General features: G+C 43.4%; 1 protein-coding gene across 1 annotated transcript in view; it reads right to left on the bottom strand.

Moving 5' to 3' along the window:
• The window catches only part of LOC124776686 (nephrin-like), a 174,030-nt gene that overhangs the window by 38,970 nt on the left and 116,379 nt on the right, over positions 1–18,681 (bottom strand). Inside the window, exon 8 of the mRNA XM_047251791.1 lies at positions 8,682–8,824. Coding sequence (XP_047107747.1) covers positions 8,682–8,824 — 143 coding nt within the window. The remainder of the gene's footprint in view (positions 1–8,681; positions 8,825–18,681) is intronic.

The following is an 18,681-nucleotide window of genomic DNA, read 5'->3' as shown; positions in this document are numbered from 1 at the left end:
AGCCACGTTAGGACCATCAGGAGGAATGCATTCGGCGTTATTCTAGGCTATTTTCGGAAAGCAGAGTCAGTTAGGACAAGAACTTCCATGCAGACAAGCTGAGACATCACGAAAGCTCCTACAAACCAGACCGTCACTATTTCTGTGGCACTTTACAATTTCCGAGAGGTAGACTTGGCTCATATTTACGTAGCCATGAGACATCACTAGAACAACCTTTCATCTGCGCCTGCAATGGGGAGTCGCTCGGCAATTAGGTCTCTGCTGGACTTCAGACAGAGAGGCATCATGCCAGCAACAGTAACATGAGCATGCAGCCCAGAGGCATCTCGTGTATGGGTTGAGCATGAGTGCATCATCCAGCATGCCACCTTGGAGTTTTGTAGGGGGGCAAATCGCTGATACGTTACAGTTGATGATAGTTCGATAACATTTTTTATGTGCAATGATTGTTTATGCACTGCATTATTTTCGGCTGTTTAATCATTGTAGCGTGTTTGCACAGCATTACGCATGCACCATCTTTTGACAATTTACGAGCTGTTTATGTGTCTGTTGCATTATTTTGTGAACAGGAGTGCAGAATGTGCAGTGCATTATTTCTACTGTCACCGATTAACAAACAATTTTTCATATCCCTTTACATGGATTATTTTAACAATTTACGAGTTATTTGCGTCTCTGTACATCAGTGTACTGTATTATTTTGGTGATTTACAAGTAATTTGCTGGTCTGTAGGCTATTTACTGTGACTCGAGCACTCCAGGGTTAATGTTTTGTATCACTGTAATAAATAAACTATTGAAATCCCTCCCCAAATTAATTGTATACATATCCCCCCCCCCCAATAAACAATGGACCTTGCTGTTGGTGGGAAGGCTTGCATGCCTCAGCGATACAGATAGCTATACTGTAGGTGCAACCACAATGGAGGGGTATCTGTTGAGAGGTCAGACAAATGCGTGGTTCCTGAAGAGGGGCAGCTGCCTTTTCAATAGTTGCAGGGGCCACAGTCTGGATGATTGATTGATCTGGCCTTGTAACACTAACCAAAACGGCCTTGCTGTGCTGGTACTGCAAACGGCTAAAAGCAAGGGAAAACTACAGCCATAATATTTCCCAAGTGCATGCATCTTTACTGTATGGTTAAATGATGATGGTATCCTCTTCGGTAAAATATTCAGGAGGTAAAATAGTCCCCCATTTGGGTCTCCGGGTGGGGTCTACTCAGCAGGACGTTATTATCAGGAGAAAGAAAATTGGCGTTCTACGGGTTGGAGCGTGGAATGTCAGATGCCTTAATCGGGCAGGTAGGGTAGAAAATTGAAAAAGGGAAATGGATAGGTTAAAATTAGATATAGTGGGAATTAGTGAAGTTCGGTTTCAGGAGGAACAAGACTTCTGGTCAGGTGAATACAGGCTTATGAATACAAAATAAAATAGGGGTAATTCAGGAGTAACTTTAATAATGAATAGGAAAATAGGAATGCGGGTAAGCTACTACAAACAGCATAGTGAACGCATTATTGTGGCCATGATAGATACGAAGCCCACGTCTACTACAGTAGTACAAGTTTATATGCCAACTAGCTTCGCAGATGACGAAGAGATTGACGAAATGTATGACGAGATAAAAGAAATTGTTCAGGTAGTGAAGCCAGACGAAAATTTAATAGTGTTGGGTGACTGGAACTCGATAGTAGGAAAAGGAAGAGAAGGAAACGTAGTAGGTTAATGTAGAATGGGAATAAGGAATGAAAGAGGAAGCCACCTGGTAGAACTTTGTACAGAGCATAACTTAATCATAGCTAACACTTCGTTCAAGAATCATGAAAGAAGGTTGTATACATGGAAGAAGCCTGGAGAAACTGGAAGGGCTCAGATAGATATATAATGGTAAGATAGAGATTCAGGAACCAGGTTTTAAATTGTAAGACATTTACAGGGGCATATGTGGACTCTGACCACAATCTATTGGTTATGAACTGTAGATTAAAAGTGAAGAAACTGCAAAAAAGTGAGAATTTGAGGAGATAGGACCTGGATAAACTGAAAGAACAAGAGGTTGTAGAGAGCTTCAGAGAGGTAATTATGGAAGGATTGACAAGAGTAGGAGAAAGAAATACAGTAGAAGACGAATGGGTAGCTTTGAGAGATGAAATAGTGAAGGTAGCAGTGGATCAAGTAGGTAAAAAGACGAGGGCTAGTAGAATTCCATGGGTAACAAAAGAGATATTGGATTTAATTGATGAAAGGAGAAAATACAAAAATGCAGTAAATAAAGCAGGAAAAAAGGAATACAAACCTCTCAAAAAATGAGATCGACAGGAAGTTCAAAATTGCTAAGCAGATATGGCTAGAGGACAAATGTAAGGATGTTGAGGCGCATATCACTAGGGGTAAGGTATATACTGCCTACAGGAAAATTAAAGAGACCTTTGGAGAAAAGAGAACCACGTACATGAATATCAAGAGCTCAGATGGAAACCCAGTTCTAAGCAAAGAAGGGAAAGAAGAAAGGTGGAAGGAGTATGTAGAGGTTCTATACATGGGCGATGTTCTTGAGGACAATATTATAGAAATGGAAGAGTACATAGATGAAGATGAAATGAGAGATATGGTACTGTGTGAAGAGCTTGACAGACCATGGAAAGGCTTAGGTCTTTGCATGCTCTGTCAAACTCTTCACACAGTACCATATCAAGACCCCAGCAGTAGACAAGCTGCATATTCAGCAAGCAGTAAAGGAAACAAAAGAAAAATTAGATGAGGAATTAAAATCCATGGAGAACAAATAAAAACTTTCATGTTCGCTGATGACATTGTACTTTTGTCAGAGACAGCAATGGACCTGGAAGAGCAGCTGAACGGAATGGACAGTGTCTTGAATGGAGGATATAAGATGAACATCAACAAAAGCAAAATCAGGCTAATGGAATGGAGTCGAATTAGGTCGCGTGATGCTGCGGGAATTAGGTCAGGAAATGCGATGCTTAAAGTAGGAAATTAGTTTTGCTATTTAGGGAGCAAAGTAACTCATGATGGTCAAAGTAGATATGATATAAAATGTAGACTGGCAATGGCAAGGAAAGTGTTTCTGAAGAAGAGAAGTTTGTTAACATCGAGTATAGATTTAAGAGTTAGGAAGTCGTTTCTGAAGGTATTTGTATGCAATGTAACCTTCTATAAAAGTGAAATGTGAACGATAAATACTTCAGACAAGAAGAGAATAGAAGCTTTCGAAAGGTGGTGCTACAGAGGCATGCTGAAGGTTACATGGGTAGATCACATAACTAATGAGGAGGTATTGAATAGAATTGGAGAGAAGAGAAATTTGTGGCACAACCTGACTGGAAGTAGGGATCGGTTGGTAGGACATGTTGTGAGGCATCAAGGAATCACCAATTTAGCATTGGAGCGCAGCGTCGAGGGTAAAAATCGTAGTTGGAGACCAAGAGATGAATACAATAAACAAATTCAGAAGGATGTAGGTTGCAGTAAGTACTGGGAGATGAAGAAGCTTGCACAGGATAGAGTAGCATGGAGAGCTGCATCAAACCAGTCTCTGAACTGAAGACCATAACAACAACAACATTATTTCGACAGTTTATAATTAGTGAGCATGTCTGCAGAGCGTTTTACATGCATTTTTTCGGTGATTTACGTGTAGTTTGCACGTCTGTTGGGTCTGCAATTCATTATTTCGGTAATTTTCGAGTTGACTGCTTGTTTGTACATCAATGTACCATCAATGTACTGCATCATTTCGATAATTTACGATTAGTTTGCTGGTCTCTAGGCTGTTTATTGTGACTCCAAGCACGCTAGGGCGAGTGTTTTGTTTGTGTAATAAATAAACTATGTGAAATCCGTCCCTAAATAAATTGTTCCAAAATAAATAAAGTACACTCCTTCCTCTCTCAAGAAGCTCGACATTGACCGCCATGGGACGACAGCACTCTCTGGTGGCAGTACTGAGTACTAGGTCAGTTGGACTTCGAACCTCATTGTGAGAGTATCGATGGAGCTACTGCCTCAGGTTATTTAAATAAAGACTGCCTGCAAATTAAAGACTTATGTCCATCCTATCCAGCTACTGGACCCAGGTTGAGTCACTTTCTTGCTAATTCCAAGGAAGAGGTGGTGGTCAAATGAATGAGATGAGTGCAGGTAGCCCAAGTGACAATTTTTTCTGACATTTTCTCAGGTTAGTTTAGAAAGCCCAATTGACCTTTTTTCTGCCAAAATTTAAACTTCCCGCCATTTTGAGGGAGAGGGGAGGGGGAAGTTGACGGGTGGGGAGGGTGTTAGGCTAGTGGAGGTAGCTCAATTGACCTACCTTCCCTCCAATTTTTGAATATCCCTCCATGACGGCATTGCGATGTTGCCACATCTCTCACCAACATCTTGGATCCGCCGTCTTGAATATATTTGGCAACAATGCAACCTGGGTTGGAGCTGCTCTTGTCCCAGTACTTGTTTGTACTGTTGGTTCGATGCTACAAATGTACAAATCTGTCAACGAAGACAGTTCGCTATTTTCTGCTACCGACAGAACTGAAGGCTAAGACCAGTAATGTCCCAGACGGGAATTGGCACGATGACACTATCTCTGAAAGACTGCTTGAATCTGGCCTACAGTGATAACTGTATGTTTGCAAATGGCTGCCAGGATCTCATCCTTGAGGTTTAGCAGCAAAACAAATAAAAGCATGATTGTTTAGGCGCTATTACACTCTTGTTGGCTGCCATATGCCACCTCACTTCTTTGTATTGAGGTTAATGAGAACAGCAGCTGCAACGACAGATATGTTTTAGTCCGAGGTTATGCCAGCCATATGGGCACTTCCAATGTTTCACGTCAGCAGGGCAGTAGACGGCTACTTGTAGCCCGAAGGTGCCTGACATTTCTTCCTTCAAACGTATCTGAGCGACATTTGATAGGCCACTTATCTGTCACAGACCTTCAGCTTTCACTCTAGGTAATTTACGGACTTGCAATCGACCCCCGTAGTGCCTTCTTTGATTCCAAGAGATATGTGTAGAACTTCTGACTGATCCGAGGAGGACTTACAACTTTTGAATTTCTACAACTTAGGAAGCATATAAGGCTCTGTAATCCCAATCAAGAGTATCCCACCAGATACTTAGCCTGTGTGACAAAGTTTATTTCAATCACAAGCTTTCTAGTAATCAATGAAAAGATTTACAGGGTTATTGATAAGCATCTCCTATGTTTCAGAAGGCACCTGCAACCAAATTACAAGACACACAGTGGACAGAGCATTTCTCTGAGTCTTTATTGATGATACGCGCCACGGATGAGGTGTTGCTGATAGAACGACCACTACGGGGAAGACGTGTCAGAACATGTAGAGAAATCGTCCGCTCCGTACTGCTGTATCAAATCATTCTCGGCCCGCAGCCAGACAACGAGTGCCGAGATTTCCAAAGCGGGAATCTTTCATAGCGTCTTCCCAGAGAGCAGCAGCGGTAGTAGCAACTGCGGCTTCAGTGAATTGCGTGCACATATTGACGTTTGCCGCATCACAAACAATGACCTTGTTGAGCACCCCCAATGTGCGTTAAAAACTTGGAGAAATGCTCTGTCCACTGATACGCGTAAATTTTCTGTATGTACTGTAGTTTTCGTGCAGTCATCCTCTGAAACGCAATATTTCTTACTGTGATACGCAGGAACTGCCGTATTATAAGAGAAATTATGAAAAGTTTGTATGCTCGGCATCACCACGACTAATCGAAGCATAAAGTGAGATTCATTCTCAACGAAGTTCTTCTTACAGGTCTGTGTGCTTGCGTTTCAAAGACATTTCTGTAAAACCGAACTTGGTGTTTGACAGCGTCTTGTAATATTTGTCAATGTTTCAGCTACTGTTGCTATCTCCACTGAGTTTCGTCTACCATTCTGAAGTAAGTTTCTAACACCCGCCGAAGTACTGATCAATAACACGAGTACAAAATGACGTGATGATATAATAACACCAATTTTGTTGTTAAACTACCAGTTGTAGAGAATAATGGATAGAACTGTTGGCAAGGGACGCCAGTTTCAGAAATCCGAATTCTATTGCACATTTCTCTAGGATTTAATACAACGCTTTTGCGTTGAATCTTTTCCTAAGTAGAAGTATCACCAAAGTACAATGTTCATATGTCGAAAGGCTGAGATGCTAACAAAACACATCGTAAGAATTATCGTGGTATGTAACATTCTAATGGATTTATATTTATACCGCCAAGGAAAGCAGGCGTCACTGTTTTATTTTTAATTTTCTCGTTCTTTTCTCTTTGATAAAGTTTTTATGATGCAGAGCTTTCTGGGAAAAGGATATGTAAGGAATATAAGAGATGTACGTGACCCAAAGGTAGCTGGAATATTTTCAGCAGGATACGAGAAGTCTAGGTGAGATGAAAATAATATGGGATGTGCGGTTCTATGAATTTATTTTTATACTTCATGGGAGATGGAGTTTTATTTGGATTTATGTGAGATAGAGCATATTTTAACTTGTAATTAAGGACACAAGTTTAAGAAAGGTGTGAATTTCGGTTATGTCGCGATTGACGGTTGCTGCAGATCTAGGGTCTGTCATTCCTTCTGTTACATTACATTCGAAATGAAATATGCACGCATCAAGCTATAGCTCGAGAAACAAAAATATCATTAACGAAAAACACTTACCACAAAAGCGTGTGGCATGGGACATGCACTGAAAGGCAGCAACCCTTCTTGGGTAATAGTCACAAACGTATAAATACGTGGTATCACGTAATATTCCGCCAGTGCGGACGGTATTTGTTTCGTGATACATTATCCGTGTTAAATTGGACCGTTTACCAATTGCGGAAATAGTCCATATCGTGTTGACGTATGGTTATTGGGAAAAAAATGCCCTACGGGAGTGTGCTATATATGCTGCTCGGTATTCTGAACGACATCATCCAAGTGTCCGGAACGTTCGCCGGATGGTTACGTTATTTAAGGAAACAGGAAGTGTTCCGCCACATGTGAAAAGTCAACCACGACCTGCAACAAATTATGATGCCCATGTAGGTGTTTTATCTGCTGTCGCGCCTAATCCGCACATCACTAGCAGACAAATTGCGCGAGATCGGGAACCTCAAAAACATGAGAATGCTACATCAACATCGATTGCACCCGTACCATATTTCTAGGCACCAGGAATTGCTTGGAGACGACTTTGAACGTCATGTACAGTTCTGCCACTGAGCACAAGAGGAATTATGGGACGATGACAGATTTTTTGCACGCGTTATAAGCGACGAAGCGTCATTCACCGACAGCGATAACGTAAACCGGAATAATATGCACTATTCGGCAACGGAAAATCCACGATGGCTGCGACAACTGGAACATCAGCGACCTTGGCGGGTTAGTGAATTGTGCGGCATTATGGGAAGAATGATAATTGGCCCTCATTTTATCGATGGCAATCTAAATGGTGCAATGTATGCTGATCTCCTACGTAATGTTCTACCGATGATACTGCAAGATGTTTCACTACATGACAGAGTGGCGATGTACTTCCAACATGATGGATAATCAATGTTTGGCACATAGCTCGCATGCGGTTGAAGCGGTATTGAATAGCATATTTCATGACAGCTGGACTGGTCGTCGAAGCACCATACCATGACCCGCACGTTCACCTGATATGACGTCCCCGTATTTGTTTCTGTGGGGAAATTTGAACGATATTTCCAATCATGATCCACCGACAACGCCTGACAACATGCGTCAGCGAATTGCCAGTGCATGTGCAAACATTAAGGAAGGCGAACTACTCGCTGTTGAGAGGAATTTCGTTACACTTATTGCCAAATGCATTGAGGTTGACGTACATCATTTTGAGCATTTATTGCATTAGTGTAGTATTTACAGGTAATCACGCTGTAACAGCATGCGTTATCTGAAATGATAAGTTCACAGAGGTACATGTATCACACTGGAACAACCGAAATAAAATGTACAACTTACCTACGTTCTGTATTTAAATTTAAAAAACATACCTGTTCGCCTAAAACTGTGTCATATGTTTGTGACTATTACAACGGCATCTAACACAAAGCGAAAAAAGTGGTCCAACTAAAACATTCATATTTCTTTACGTACTTCACGAATATGTAATAAAAATGGGGGTTTCTATTTTTTTTAAACGCAGTTGATATCCGTTTGACCGATGGCGGCGCCATCTAGCGGGCCTATAATAGTGCCATCTGGTTTCCCCCTTCAAGCTAGACAAGTTTCGTCTTTGTGGTTTTTTTCGTCTGTCGCTTGTTTCGTGAGATATTTGGTCCGGTCACGATGAATGGACCACTCTGTATATAAAAGATTTCTTGCTGATAAGTTATCTGACAGCTTACATGGATTTCATAGTTACCTTTTAGTTCCACAAGAGCCTATGATATCACCGTTTAACCAGTTTCCTATCAGACTTTTCTGTTTCTGTCCACATGTTAAATTTTAATTATCCTCCATCTTAGATGTAGATATTCATTGCTCACTGTCGAGTAATCATCACCAGACGTTATTCATTTATAGCGTATGCTTGCGAAGGCGCTTTGAAAATCTAAATACACCACTGCTTCTCCAGTGAATGCTTACTGCTTCGTTAGGGCTAGCAGCGACAGCACTTACGGAGACATGAGTGGCTGCAGCGACCGTCGTAGGGTAAACGACGGAGGGCGGCGTCGGCGTAGGGGTGGGTGAGTCGCTGACCAGCTGCCTCGTGTCCGCGGGCAGGGGGTGCTTCAGCACGCCCAGGTACCCTGCGCTCACGTCTGCAACAGCAACGCAGTGTGCAGGTGTAACTGCAGTCTGTTGTTTCAGGATTTGGTGCAAAAATACGAGAATACCGATAGGAATAAGAACTTATCGTAAATAAGCGTGTAACAGACTTCGTATCATGCCGTCCGTAACAAGCTACTCAGTTTGCCATCGCACTTCTCCTAGTACAAAAAATGGTTAAAAGGCTCTGAGCACTATGGGACTTAACATCTGAGGTCATCAGTCCCCTAGAACTTAGAACTACTTAAACGTAACTAACCTAAGGACATCACACACATCCATGCCCGAGGCAGGATTCGAACCTGCGACCCTAGCGGTCGTGCGGTTCCAGACTGAAGCGCCTAGAACCGCTCGGCCACACCGGCCGGCTCTCCTAGTACATTTTCGGTGACGTTAGATGGATGCCGTTAAAACAATTAGGACGACGAAATACTGCATGTCTTAGTTTCGATCTGTTCATTGCGATAACTGCGGTGTATAAAAGGGCTTTACTTTTACAGTCTCCAATTTTACTGAAAATTGAGGTATGTATAACATAAAGCATTAGGTACAGCTATATGTACGTGAAGGAATTACTTTTTAAGATAATTACCATGGTGACAGGATTGACAAGTTTGGCGTAACTAAATTGCACCTTTCATATTCCTTCTGAGGAGCCACGTCGTAAAAATGTCTCGTAGTTCTACGTTTCAGAAAGTCACAAATCTTCTGCTCATCGCAGACAACAGTCAATACTGCGGCATATAATGCTATTTTGTGAATAAACGTTCAAATTAAGATATGAGTTACACTTTCGTCAGGTTGCAAAGTTGAGAGGCAACACGCCATCCTCTCACCTTAACAACATTGTCAGTCAGATAAACGTTCATAGTTTAGGTCATGATCTCGATGTTCCCCAGTACTATATTTGGTATTTATGCTTTGTGACTTTTTTACAAGAGGAAATTGCGGGCGGAACGTTCTTGTAACTGTGTGTATAACCTGTAGAGAACTTGTACCTCAGGGGTCATAGCAGAGGTCAGGGAGAACAGGCAGAGAGATGAATTGGCGACCATAAACTCTGAGTGCAGTGACCAGGCTGTGTGAGTGATTCTTGGAACCAGCACTCAGTGGTTCATACCTACAGAGGGACTTCTGGCCGTTGCACATTCACTTAGAGTCGGACAAGGGGGCGCTGGTTCGCAAAACTTTTTGCCTGGGCCAGATGGCATTCTGTCACGATGGTAGCCAGTTGGCGGAAAGTGGATGAAGGAGCCATTTAGGAAAGACTGCTGTAAACTAAGCCTTTGTGCAAATGGTGGGAAGATGGTAGAACTCCACGCATTCTTATGTTGGAACCTGGAACGATACGGAGACAAGAGGGTAACTGCCCTGATGCCACGGAGTCGCCAGTTTCTCTTAGCGAGCAGCAAAAACATAAATATTTCATTGGCACGACTGTCTGGGAAGATTAATATCCTTCTTTCCGAAACTGGAAACGGTCGTCTTTGAAGGATTATATATCTCCGTAAATGGGGAACTGTGATCCGTCCTAGGTAGATTTATTTTCTGCCAAAACATGGTCATGCTCATTGTGAGAACGACGCCTAAATAGTCTAAAGTCTTGTTTCAGACAAGAGAGATTTGGGTCACTGATTGTCTCCTCTCAGGATATGCTAAGTGGACGCTTGCTCCTCCAGCGTGAGAACCCTGGTGCTGTGTCTGTATTGGCTACCAGGCCAACAGGACAATCAAGAGGGGAGATTCAATGAGTAGAGGATAGTACTATGTATTTGTGCAATGTAGGGGTGGTTTCATTTTCGCTAATTCGGCTCCCGTACTGAGGTTTGGTGGAAAGCGGTTATGATTATTTGCCTTTCACATCTTCTGGTCCTCCGCTGGTGGGGAACCTCAGGTCTTTCCCTAATGAGTGAGACTTGTGGTCTGTATCTTTTGGTGGACTAACAGCCATTGTCAGCTTCCAACTGTACTGACAGTGGAACTCCAAATCATCTTCGACATATTGTATGTCACTGAGTTGAATTTAATCTTCCTGAGTCAACCGTCTGAGTTTGACAATTCCACCACGCACCGTCGTGCCTGTTAGTCAAATTGATTTGACCAGACCAGCAAGCGGGTGTACCTGGCACTGATCCACCCCACACCTAAATCTGCAGGGATTTCAGGGCTCTGATAGGGGAGTTTCCTGCGTTCTGATAATCAGTAGTTTGAAAATTTTTTGTGCACGCATCAGAAAATTACAGCTGCCACAGCACGCCGCTCCTTACTCACAGTGCGCCGTTTTCTGCTGCATCCTGAATCAAAGTGAAAGGGTTAAACACTACTGCACTGGCGTAGGCTTGTTGAATGATACTCACAGCTCCCTGTTCGCAGGCGAACCGTAGTTTGTGATATACTTGGTCGTAATTCAATGGATTGGGCCTCACAGAGGATTAATGTAAACAAATCACATTGCGTTGTAAAAGGAATTAACTCAGGGGGGAATTTGTATAACTTGTCCCCAATGCATTATTTGAAAATCAAACACCATCCTTTTTCTGATTTGTGTTTATCATTTTTGTGTAAGATTTATCAGCTTGTTGAAGTTACAAAGGTATCAATAAAACTTGTCATTATTTTGTTAACTAAAATACGGCACTGTCCTCATTCATACTGCCTCGGCTATTCATTGTTTTTATTTTGTTGTGGTGATGCTTTGGTACACCAGTAATTTAAGGTTCAGTCTTATTAAATCAGTTAATTTGGTTATTAATTTGAGTTCTGAAAGTAAATGCAGGGATAGACAACAAAAGTACCATGAGTAAATTCACTAATTTCTATATAAAATTTACGGGTCTAGCTCACGATTTGAAAGTTTTTGAGAAGATAATCCTTTTCTTTATGTACATATAACATTTAGCGACACTCAATCATACATTTACAATTAAAGCAAGTGACAGCTTCCAAATTATCTTTCCCATGTCGTTACTTTACGTTGTCAGGGTTTTTATTCAGTCCATATCTCAGCTCGGAGAGTAACATTACATGCTTTAACGGTGGTTAGGCAGACTTCTGTAGTCACTGCCACATGTGCGAACTTCAGTGAGGTGTTCAGAAGATGTCTCAACGTACATGAGAGGTGTTGTTAGTGAGTGGTGTGATACCCCATTTGTCCGCAGTTGTAGTGGTAAGGGGGGAGGGGGGTGGAGAGAGATTGATATTTCACCTCCACTCAATATAAATTGCTTTTCCCGTGATGTCTTACTGACTCGTTAGCTCGCCAAATCTGGTTACCAAACGATTTTGTTATTAGGTTTGTATTGTGCATAAATGATGAGAATGCCCATAACTGACAAATTAGTTCCGTATTTTGAATATACTGGCTAAGAAGCTAAAATGTCTAGCAAATTTCAAATTTCTGGGGCTTTACAATCTCTTAAGATGGAGAAGTCACTCACTAAGCATTGTGGAAGACAGTAGGGTCTGTTATCGGTGATACTGCGTTTCGTAGTCAGACTACATCATTTTCTCCTAGGCACCCTTGATACTACAGCAGCAGCGTTGCTGTAATAACAGAGAAGGATAATTGTTGCTTATAAGGCCGAGTTGTGGTGATTTTGGAGGACGTTTTGTGATAGAGTATACCAGCGAGCTAATTCTTAGCAGTTGCTGGATGCAGAGACGCAGGTACTGAGGTTAGTAGAAGGACGGGGGAGGGGACGACACCGTATTGTTCTTTGGGAAAGTGTACCGTTTAGTTCTGCTGTTATTTTTCGACGTATATAACGCTGAGTGTTATCCTGATATAGTTTTCTTTTATGATATTATAGAAGGCTAAAAGCAATCTGCAAGCTATATGGGGGAGGGGGGCTGGGGAAGCGAGGTTTTGTTACTGGTGTATATTTGAAGTCTGCTGTCTGGTAAAAAAATTTAGTCTGATACAGACATAACTGGATTATTACAAGGAAGCGGTAATTGTGTCAGAGTCATCTCATGGGTGAAAGAAACACTGGACACATTTATTTTTTAACCAGTTCATTAAAATTACAGAGCAGCAAAGCGTTACTCCCGATAGTCATTATCATTTCTTGGAGAGTGATGCATATAAGTCACGTAGCAGGACTGCGTCTATCAGAAACACCTGGAACGCGTGAAAGTCCTTAGCCTACATCGTAGTGTTGCCCAATTAACTCAACAATCTTTAGAAATATTCACTTGGGAGGCCCGGATAAAGCACCAAGTGACTTCTGCTTCCTCCAGAGACGAAGAAATAATGTACGGTCGAAGTTTCACCTCTAATGAAGTACTGTAGGACACCGTGACAACAAGCAAGAAGAATTTAAGCAATGCAAACACAAAAGCTAATGCATCAATACAATAGACAGCTAAGTCACCATGGTGATTATGAAAAATCACAATACATACAGATAATGACTGTAATTCATCCCTTTACGGTAACTAGATACTTATTTATAGCTATATTCGAAACTGAAAATATGCTCCAGTTATGAAAGACCATTGTTATAACAAAATTTTTTGTTTGTTTATTCATTTACTTTACATCTCCGGTGGTTATGTGACTATTGAGCCGTATCAGAGAAGACACTGATCTTATTTAAAGAGTAAATCTCTGATTGACGACGTTTCTCGAGAAGATTCGGATTCAGTAAACAGACTGTTATCTCACAAGGTGGACTCAATTAAATACTTGTGCGTCCAGCGATCGTTGAATATTTAGATTTAAAGAACAGCAATCAGTCGACAAATACATCATTTACTGAAACTGATTGAGATTTCGACTATTACTTAGTCATCATCACCAGCGTAATTGCCAAATAGTGTCAAGGTCTCAAAGTGTCAGAGCATAAACACTGATAAATGTCACAAGCCTATACGTGTAATTGACTACCGGCTCGGAAACAAAATCCAGTCAGACGGCTGAGTTACGGATTGATCACCACTTGCACATTATAGTTGTATCAATTTCCTGAGCTGTATGAACAGGTGGGTATGACCGAATAGTGCGAATAACGAAGAGGAGAGATTGGGAGACATCTGCTAAAGAGAATTTTTTAGTAATTTATAAATAGCTTGTGCTTCAGTGAAGGAAATTCACTTGGTCTCTTTGTTGGCACGGCACTTCGTTGCGTAGATCGCTTGCCCATAAACCAAGGGCAAGAAAAGGTGGGCCATTTTGCTAACAGATTAAGTTGTATTGTAAGTAGGCTTTGTATTCTGGTCTGTCACGGCGAGACGAGGGTAAATGGGACAGGCGGTATTCTTCATCTACGATCATAAGCACGCTAACAGAAGGCATCTGCACGACAGTAGCGTTGATTTATCTCATCCACTCCTTCAAAAAACAGGAATTTTGTGCCCTGCAGGTGTTAGTGACGGTAGGCGTGATCTGGAAATATTTTCATCCTTGTGACAGAGGTTTAGTGATGCACTTCGGTTTGCATGCAATGCCAAATGCTGTAGGTGTAAATCACGTACCAGTGTGGAGGGTATCGCTCACGTAAAGCCTGGAAATTAAACACTTTCAGAGTGTACAGACGCTATGATGGCCCGATTTCGAATCTTATATGAAACTTTCGCAATCGGCTTTTCATAGAAGTTATTATGATATTGCGATCAACTCAGGAGATTGCTCTCAGGTGAGGACACCTTTACATAAGCCGGGTATTTTAGCAATGGAATTAATCACATCTGGAATACCCGACTGCTGTAATAGTAATTCCGTGTGGCTAAGCACTCAGCAACTTTGTGTAGATCTTTCAATTTGACGCTACATCGGTGATTTTCGTGTCCTAACACACCGCAGTAGTTCTACCAGTGAAAGAGTACCCACAGTTTAACGTGGCTTCGGAGAGACGAGATGTTCCTTGCGAGTCTTCCAATTACTGAGAGGTGAAGATTATGTTTGACGCAGACTGAATTATTTCCTGTTCCGGCCGGGTCTGATCCCGCGGCCTTTGCTTTTCCAACCGGTCGCTTTATCTTTAGACCACTTGTCCCGACACACGATTACTGCTACATCTTAACAAGAAGCTTTTTCCGTGAACGAGTGGATTGGAATGGTTGACAGTCATCTTGTTGGACCTTCGAGTCCACCAGCGCGCTTACTAATTTGGGCAGGTGGAGTTGGACTAGCCAGCATGGTCAGTGAGCTTAGCTTAGGCCTCTTAATTAAATAACAAATTAGTTTATTTTGGAGGGGGGTTCGTGGGCTATCAGAATGTAGTATAGATTACACCATTTCCACAGATCTGACATGATTATCCGATCCTGTGCTTTGTGACAAGAAACATAACCTACCATGTTCGGCAGAACTGCCAATCTATAAAGCATCCTTTATGAACCTCAGAGCACTTACGTGAACACATGTTGAGGCTTCTATCCAATGTAGCCTTAACAACACGTAATTGTAACTATACACATTCGTACTCAGAATGAATGGACGTTTCATGCAGTCAATTCACAAACGAGACACGACAAATTAACTTTTCCTTGTAAAACAATACACTTCGTGTGACGTGCGATGATTCAAATTTTATCATGTCTGAAACAGGTTATAAATTTTGGTGTCCTGTAAAACTTGTAGCAGCGACGATAGCATTTTGAAACCAGCGAAAAAGGTGTTCCGAGAGTGAATTAGTTTACACCACAAAATGTCACTGCTTGTAACAAATAGAATTTGTTCGTCGAGTGAATTTTACGTTTCCATTGTACGGGGTGATCAAAAAGTCAGTATAAATTTGAAAACTGAACAAATCACGGAATAATGTAGATAGATAGGTACAAATTGACACACGTGCTTGGAATGACATGGGGTTTTATTAGAACCAAAAAAATACAAAAGTTCAAAAAATGTCCGACAGGTGGCGCTTCTTTTGATCAGAATAACAATAATTAGCATAACAAAGTAAGACAAAGCAAAGATGATGTTCGTTACAGGAAACGCTCAATAGGTCCACAATCATTCGTCAACAATAGCTGTAGTCGAGGAATAATGTTGTGAACGGTACTGTAAAGCATGTCCAGAATTATGGTGAGGCACTGGCGTCGGATGTTGTCTTTCAGCATCCCTAGAGATGTCGGTCGATCACGATACACTTGCAACTTCAGGTAACCTCAAAGCCAATAATCGCACGGACTGAGTTCTGGGAACCTGGGAGGCCAAGCATGACGAAAGTGGCGGCTGAGCACACGATCATGACCAAACGACGTGCGCAAGAGATCTTTCACGCGTCTAGCAATATGGGATGGAGCGCCATCCTGCATGCCGGCCGGTGTGGCCGAGTGGTTCTAGGCGCTACAGTCTGGACCCGCGCGACCGCTACGGTCGCAGGTACAAATCCTGCCTCGGGCATGGATGTGTGTGATGTCCTTAGGTTAGTTAAGTTAAAGTAGATCTAAGTTTTATGGGACTGATGATCTCAGCAGTTAAGTCTCATAGTGCTCAGAGCCATTTGAGCCAATTTTGAGCCATCCTGCATAAACATCGTACTTTCCAGCTGGTGTTTATCAGCCAAGCCGGGGATGATGCTATTCTGTAACATATCGGCGTACCTCTCACCCGTCACGGTAGCAGTTACAAACCCAGAATCACGCATTTCATTGAAGAAAAAAGGCCCAATAACGGTAGATGTGGTAAATCCAACCAATACCGTGACTTTCTCGTCGTGTAATGGAGTTTCCAGGACAGTTCTAGGATTTTCGGTAGCCCAGATTCTGCAGTTGTGGGCGTTTACAGACCCTCGGAGCGTGAAATGAGCTTCGTCGGTCCACAACACTTTACTCAACCAATCGTCATCTTCCGCCATCTTTTGAAACGCCCACACCGTAAATGCCCTCCGCTTCACTAAATCGCCAGGTAACAGTTCATGATGCCGATGGATTTTGTATGGATAGCATCGGAGGGTACGCCTAAGTGCCAACCAAACAGTAGTGTATGGAGTGCCGGTGCGACGTGTGACTGCACGAGCTCTGACTTCCCTGTGCATAGACGAATCCGCTACAGTCTCCATTTCTTCCTGGACTGTCTCAGCAGCATTACGTCTTGTGCTCGGTCGGCCACTATGGGGTCCATCGTCTAAACAACCCGTAGATTCGAACTTCGAAATCATTCTCGCCACAGCTGCTTTTGTCAACGGACCTTTACCCGTTCGAATCCCCTTCCTATGGCGGTAGTATCGTAACGCTGAACTAGCACATTCCCCATTCTGATAATACAGCCTCTCTAAAAGCACCTTTTCAGGTAACGTCAACATGCTGCGAATGCTGGCGCATCTGATTCGCTCGCCTTTTTTTGTTTTTTTTCCCTTTATTGATTTTCAATTCCCCCAGAAGGATTCTCTCTCTTTTTTTTTTTTTACTTTATTGTTATTTGTATACCTGTACAAATCAGGTAGGCTGGCAGCGGCACACTACGCCGCTCTTCAGCCATAGTGTTCACAAAAGCATAAGAACGAAGAATGATAATGAACAAGTGACGGACAAAAGAGAGAGGTCACAGAGACAAAAAACATGGGGTCGTTCACACGTGACGATAACAACACTGAAAACACGTTGACACGGCGCACAGAACACTGATGAATCCGACGGCACAAGTGAACGGAGTAGCGGGACGGCGGACACCAAAAACACTAAACGTCGTCACACACATGAGACACAGAAGGCGATGATCTCCGGCGCGCGAAAGTTCACTATGCATGTGCGAGTCCGGGGACCTGCCAAGAGAGGAGGAGGAGGAAGGGGAGTGGGAGAGCGAGAGGGGAGAGCAGGGATGCCACGGGCAGAGGAGAGAGAGGGGATGGAGGAAGGGGTAGGGGAAGCCCGGGGGAAGAGGGCTGGAGGGAGGGGGATGGGGGAAAAGGAAAGAGAAGGGAAGGGAAGAGAAGGGAGGGAGGGTGCCTAAAGGAAAGGACACCGGAAGTGGGGGGTGGGGCAGGATCAAAGTTGATAGGAGGGGTAGATGGAGGGTATGAGGGCATCATCAGGGAGGGGGAGCTGGCGGAAGCCACCTTGGGAGAGGGTAAGGAGGGTGGAGAGATGGAGACCGGGTGGGACGTGTGAATACAGGCGCGGCAGCGGGCGGGGGCGGGAGGGGATCGGGGAGATGAGCGGGTGAGGAGGATCGAGTTTGCGGGAGGTGTACAGGATCCGTATCCTTTCAAGGAAAAGGAGGAGGTGGGGGAAGGGGATGAGATCGTAGAGGATCCGCGTGGGGGGAGGGGAGACGGATGCGATAGGTGAGGCGGAGAGCATGGCGTTCAAGGATTTGGAGGGACTTATAAAAGGTAGGGGGAGCGGAGATCCATGCTGGATGGGCAGAACAAAGGATAGGGCGGATGAGGGATTTATAGGTGTGGAGGATGGTGGAGGGGTCCAGACCCCACGTACGGCCGGAAAGGAGCTTGAGGAGACGGAGGCGGGAACGTGCCTTGGCTTGGATTGTCTGGAGATGGGGAGTCCAGGAGAGGCGACGGTCGAGGGTGACGCCAAGGTACTTAAGGGTGGGATTGAGGGCGATGGGACGGCCATATACGGTGAGATAGAAATCAAGGAGCCGGAAGGAAGGGGTGGTTTTGCCTACAATGATCGCCTGGGTTTTGGAAGAATCGACCTTGAGCAACGACTGGTTGCACCAAGCGGTGAACCGGTCAAGATGGGACTGGAGAAAGCGTTGGGAGCGTTGCAGGGTGGGGGCAAGGGCAAGGAAGGCGGTGTCATCGGCAAACTGGAGAAGGTGGACGGGGGGTGACGGCGGCGGCATGTCCGCCGTGTACAATAGGTACAGAAGGGGGGAGAGGACGGAGCCTTGGGGCACACCGGCGGAGGGGAAACAGGTGTAGGAATCGGTGTTATG

The sequence above is a fragment of the Schistocerca piceifrons genome, chromosome 1, assembly GCF_021461385.2.
Source record: "Schistocerca piceifrons isolate TAMUIC-IGC-003096 chromosome 1, iqSchPice1.1, whole genome shotgun sequence".
Lineage (NCBI taxonomy): Eukaryota > Metazoa > Arthropoda > Insecta > Orthoptera > Acrididae > Schistocerca > Schistocerca piceifrons.
Note: the sequence above shows the minus strand (reverse complement) of the source record. Positions and strands in the feature narration are given on the sequence as shown.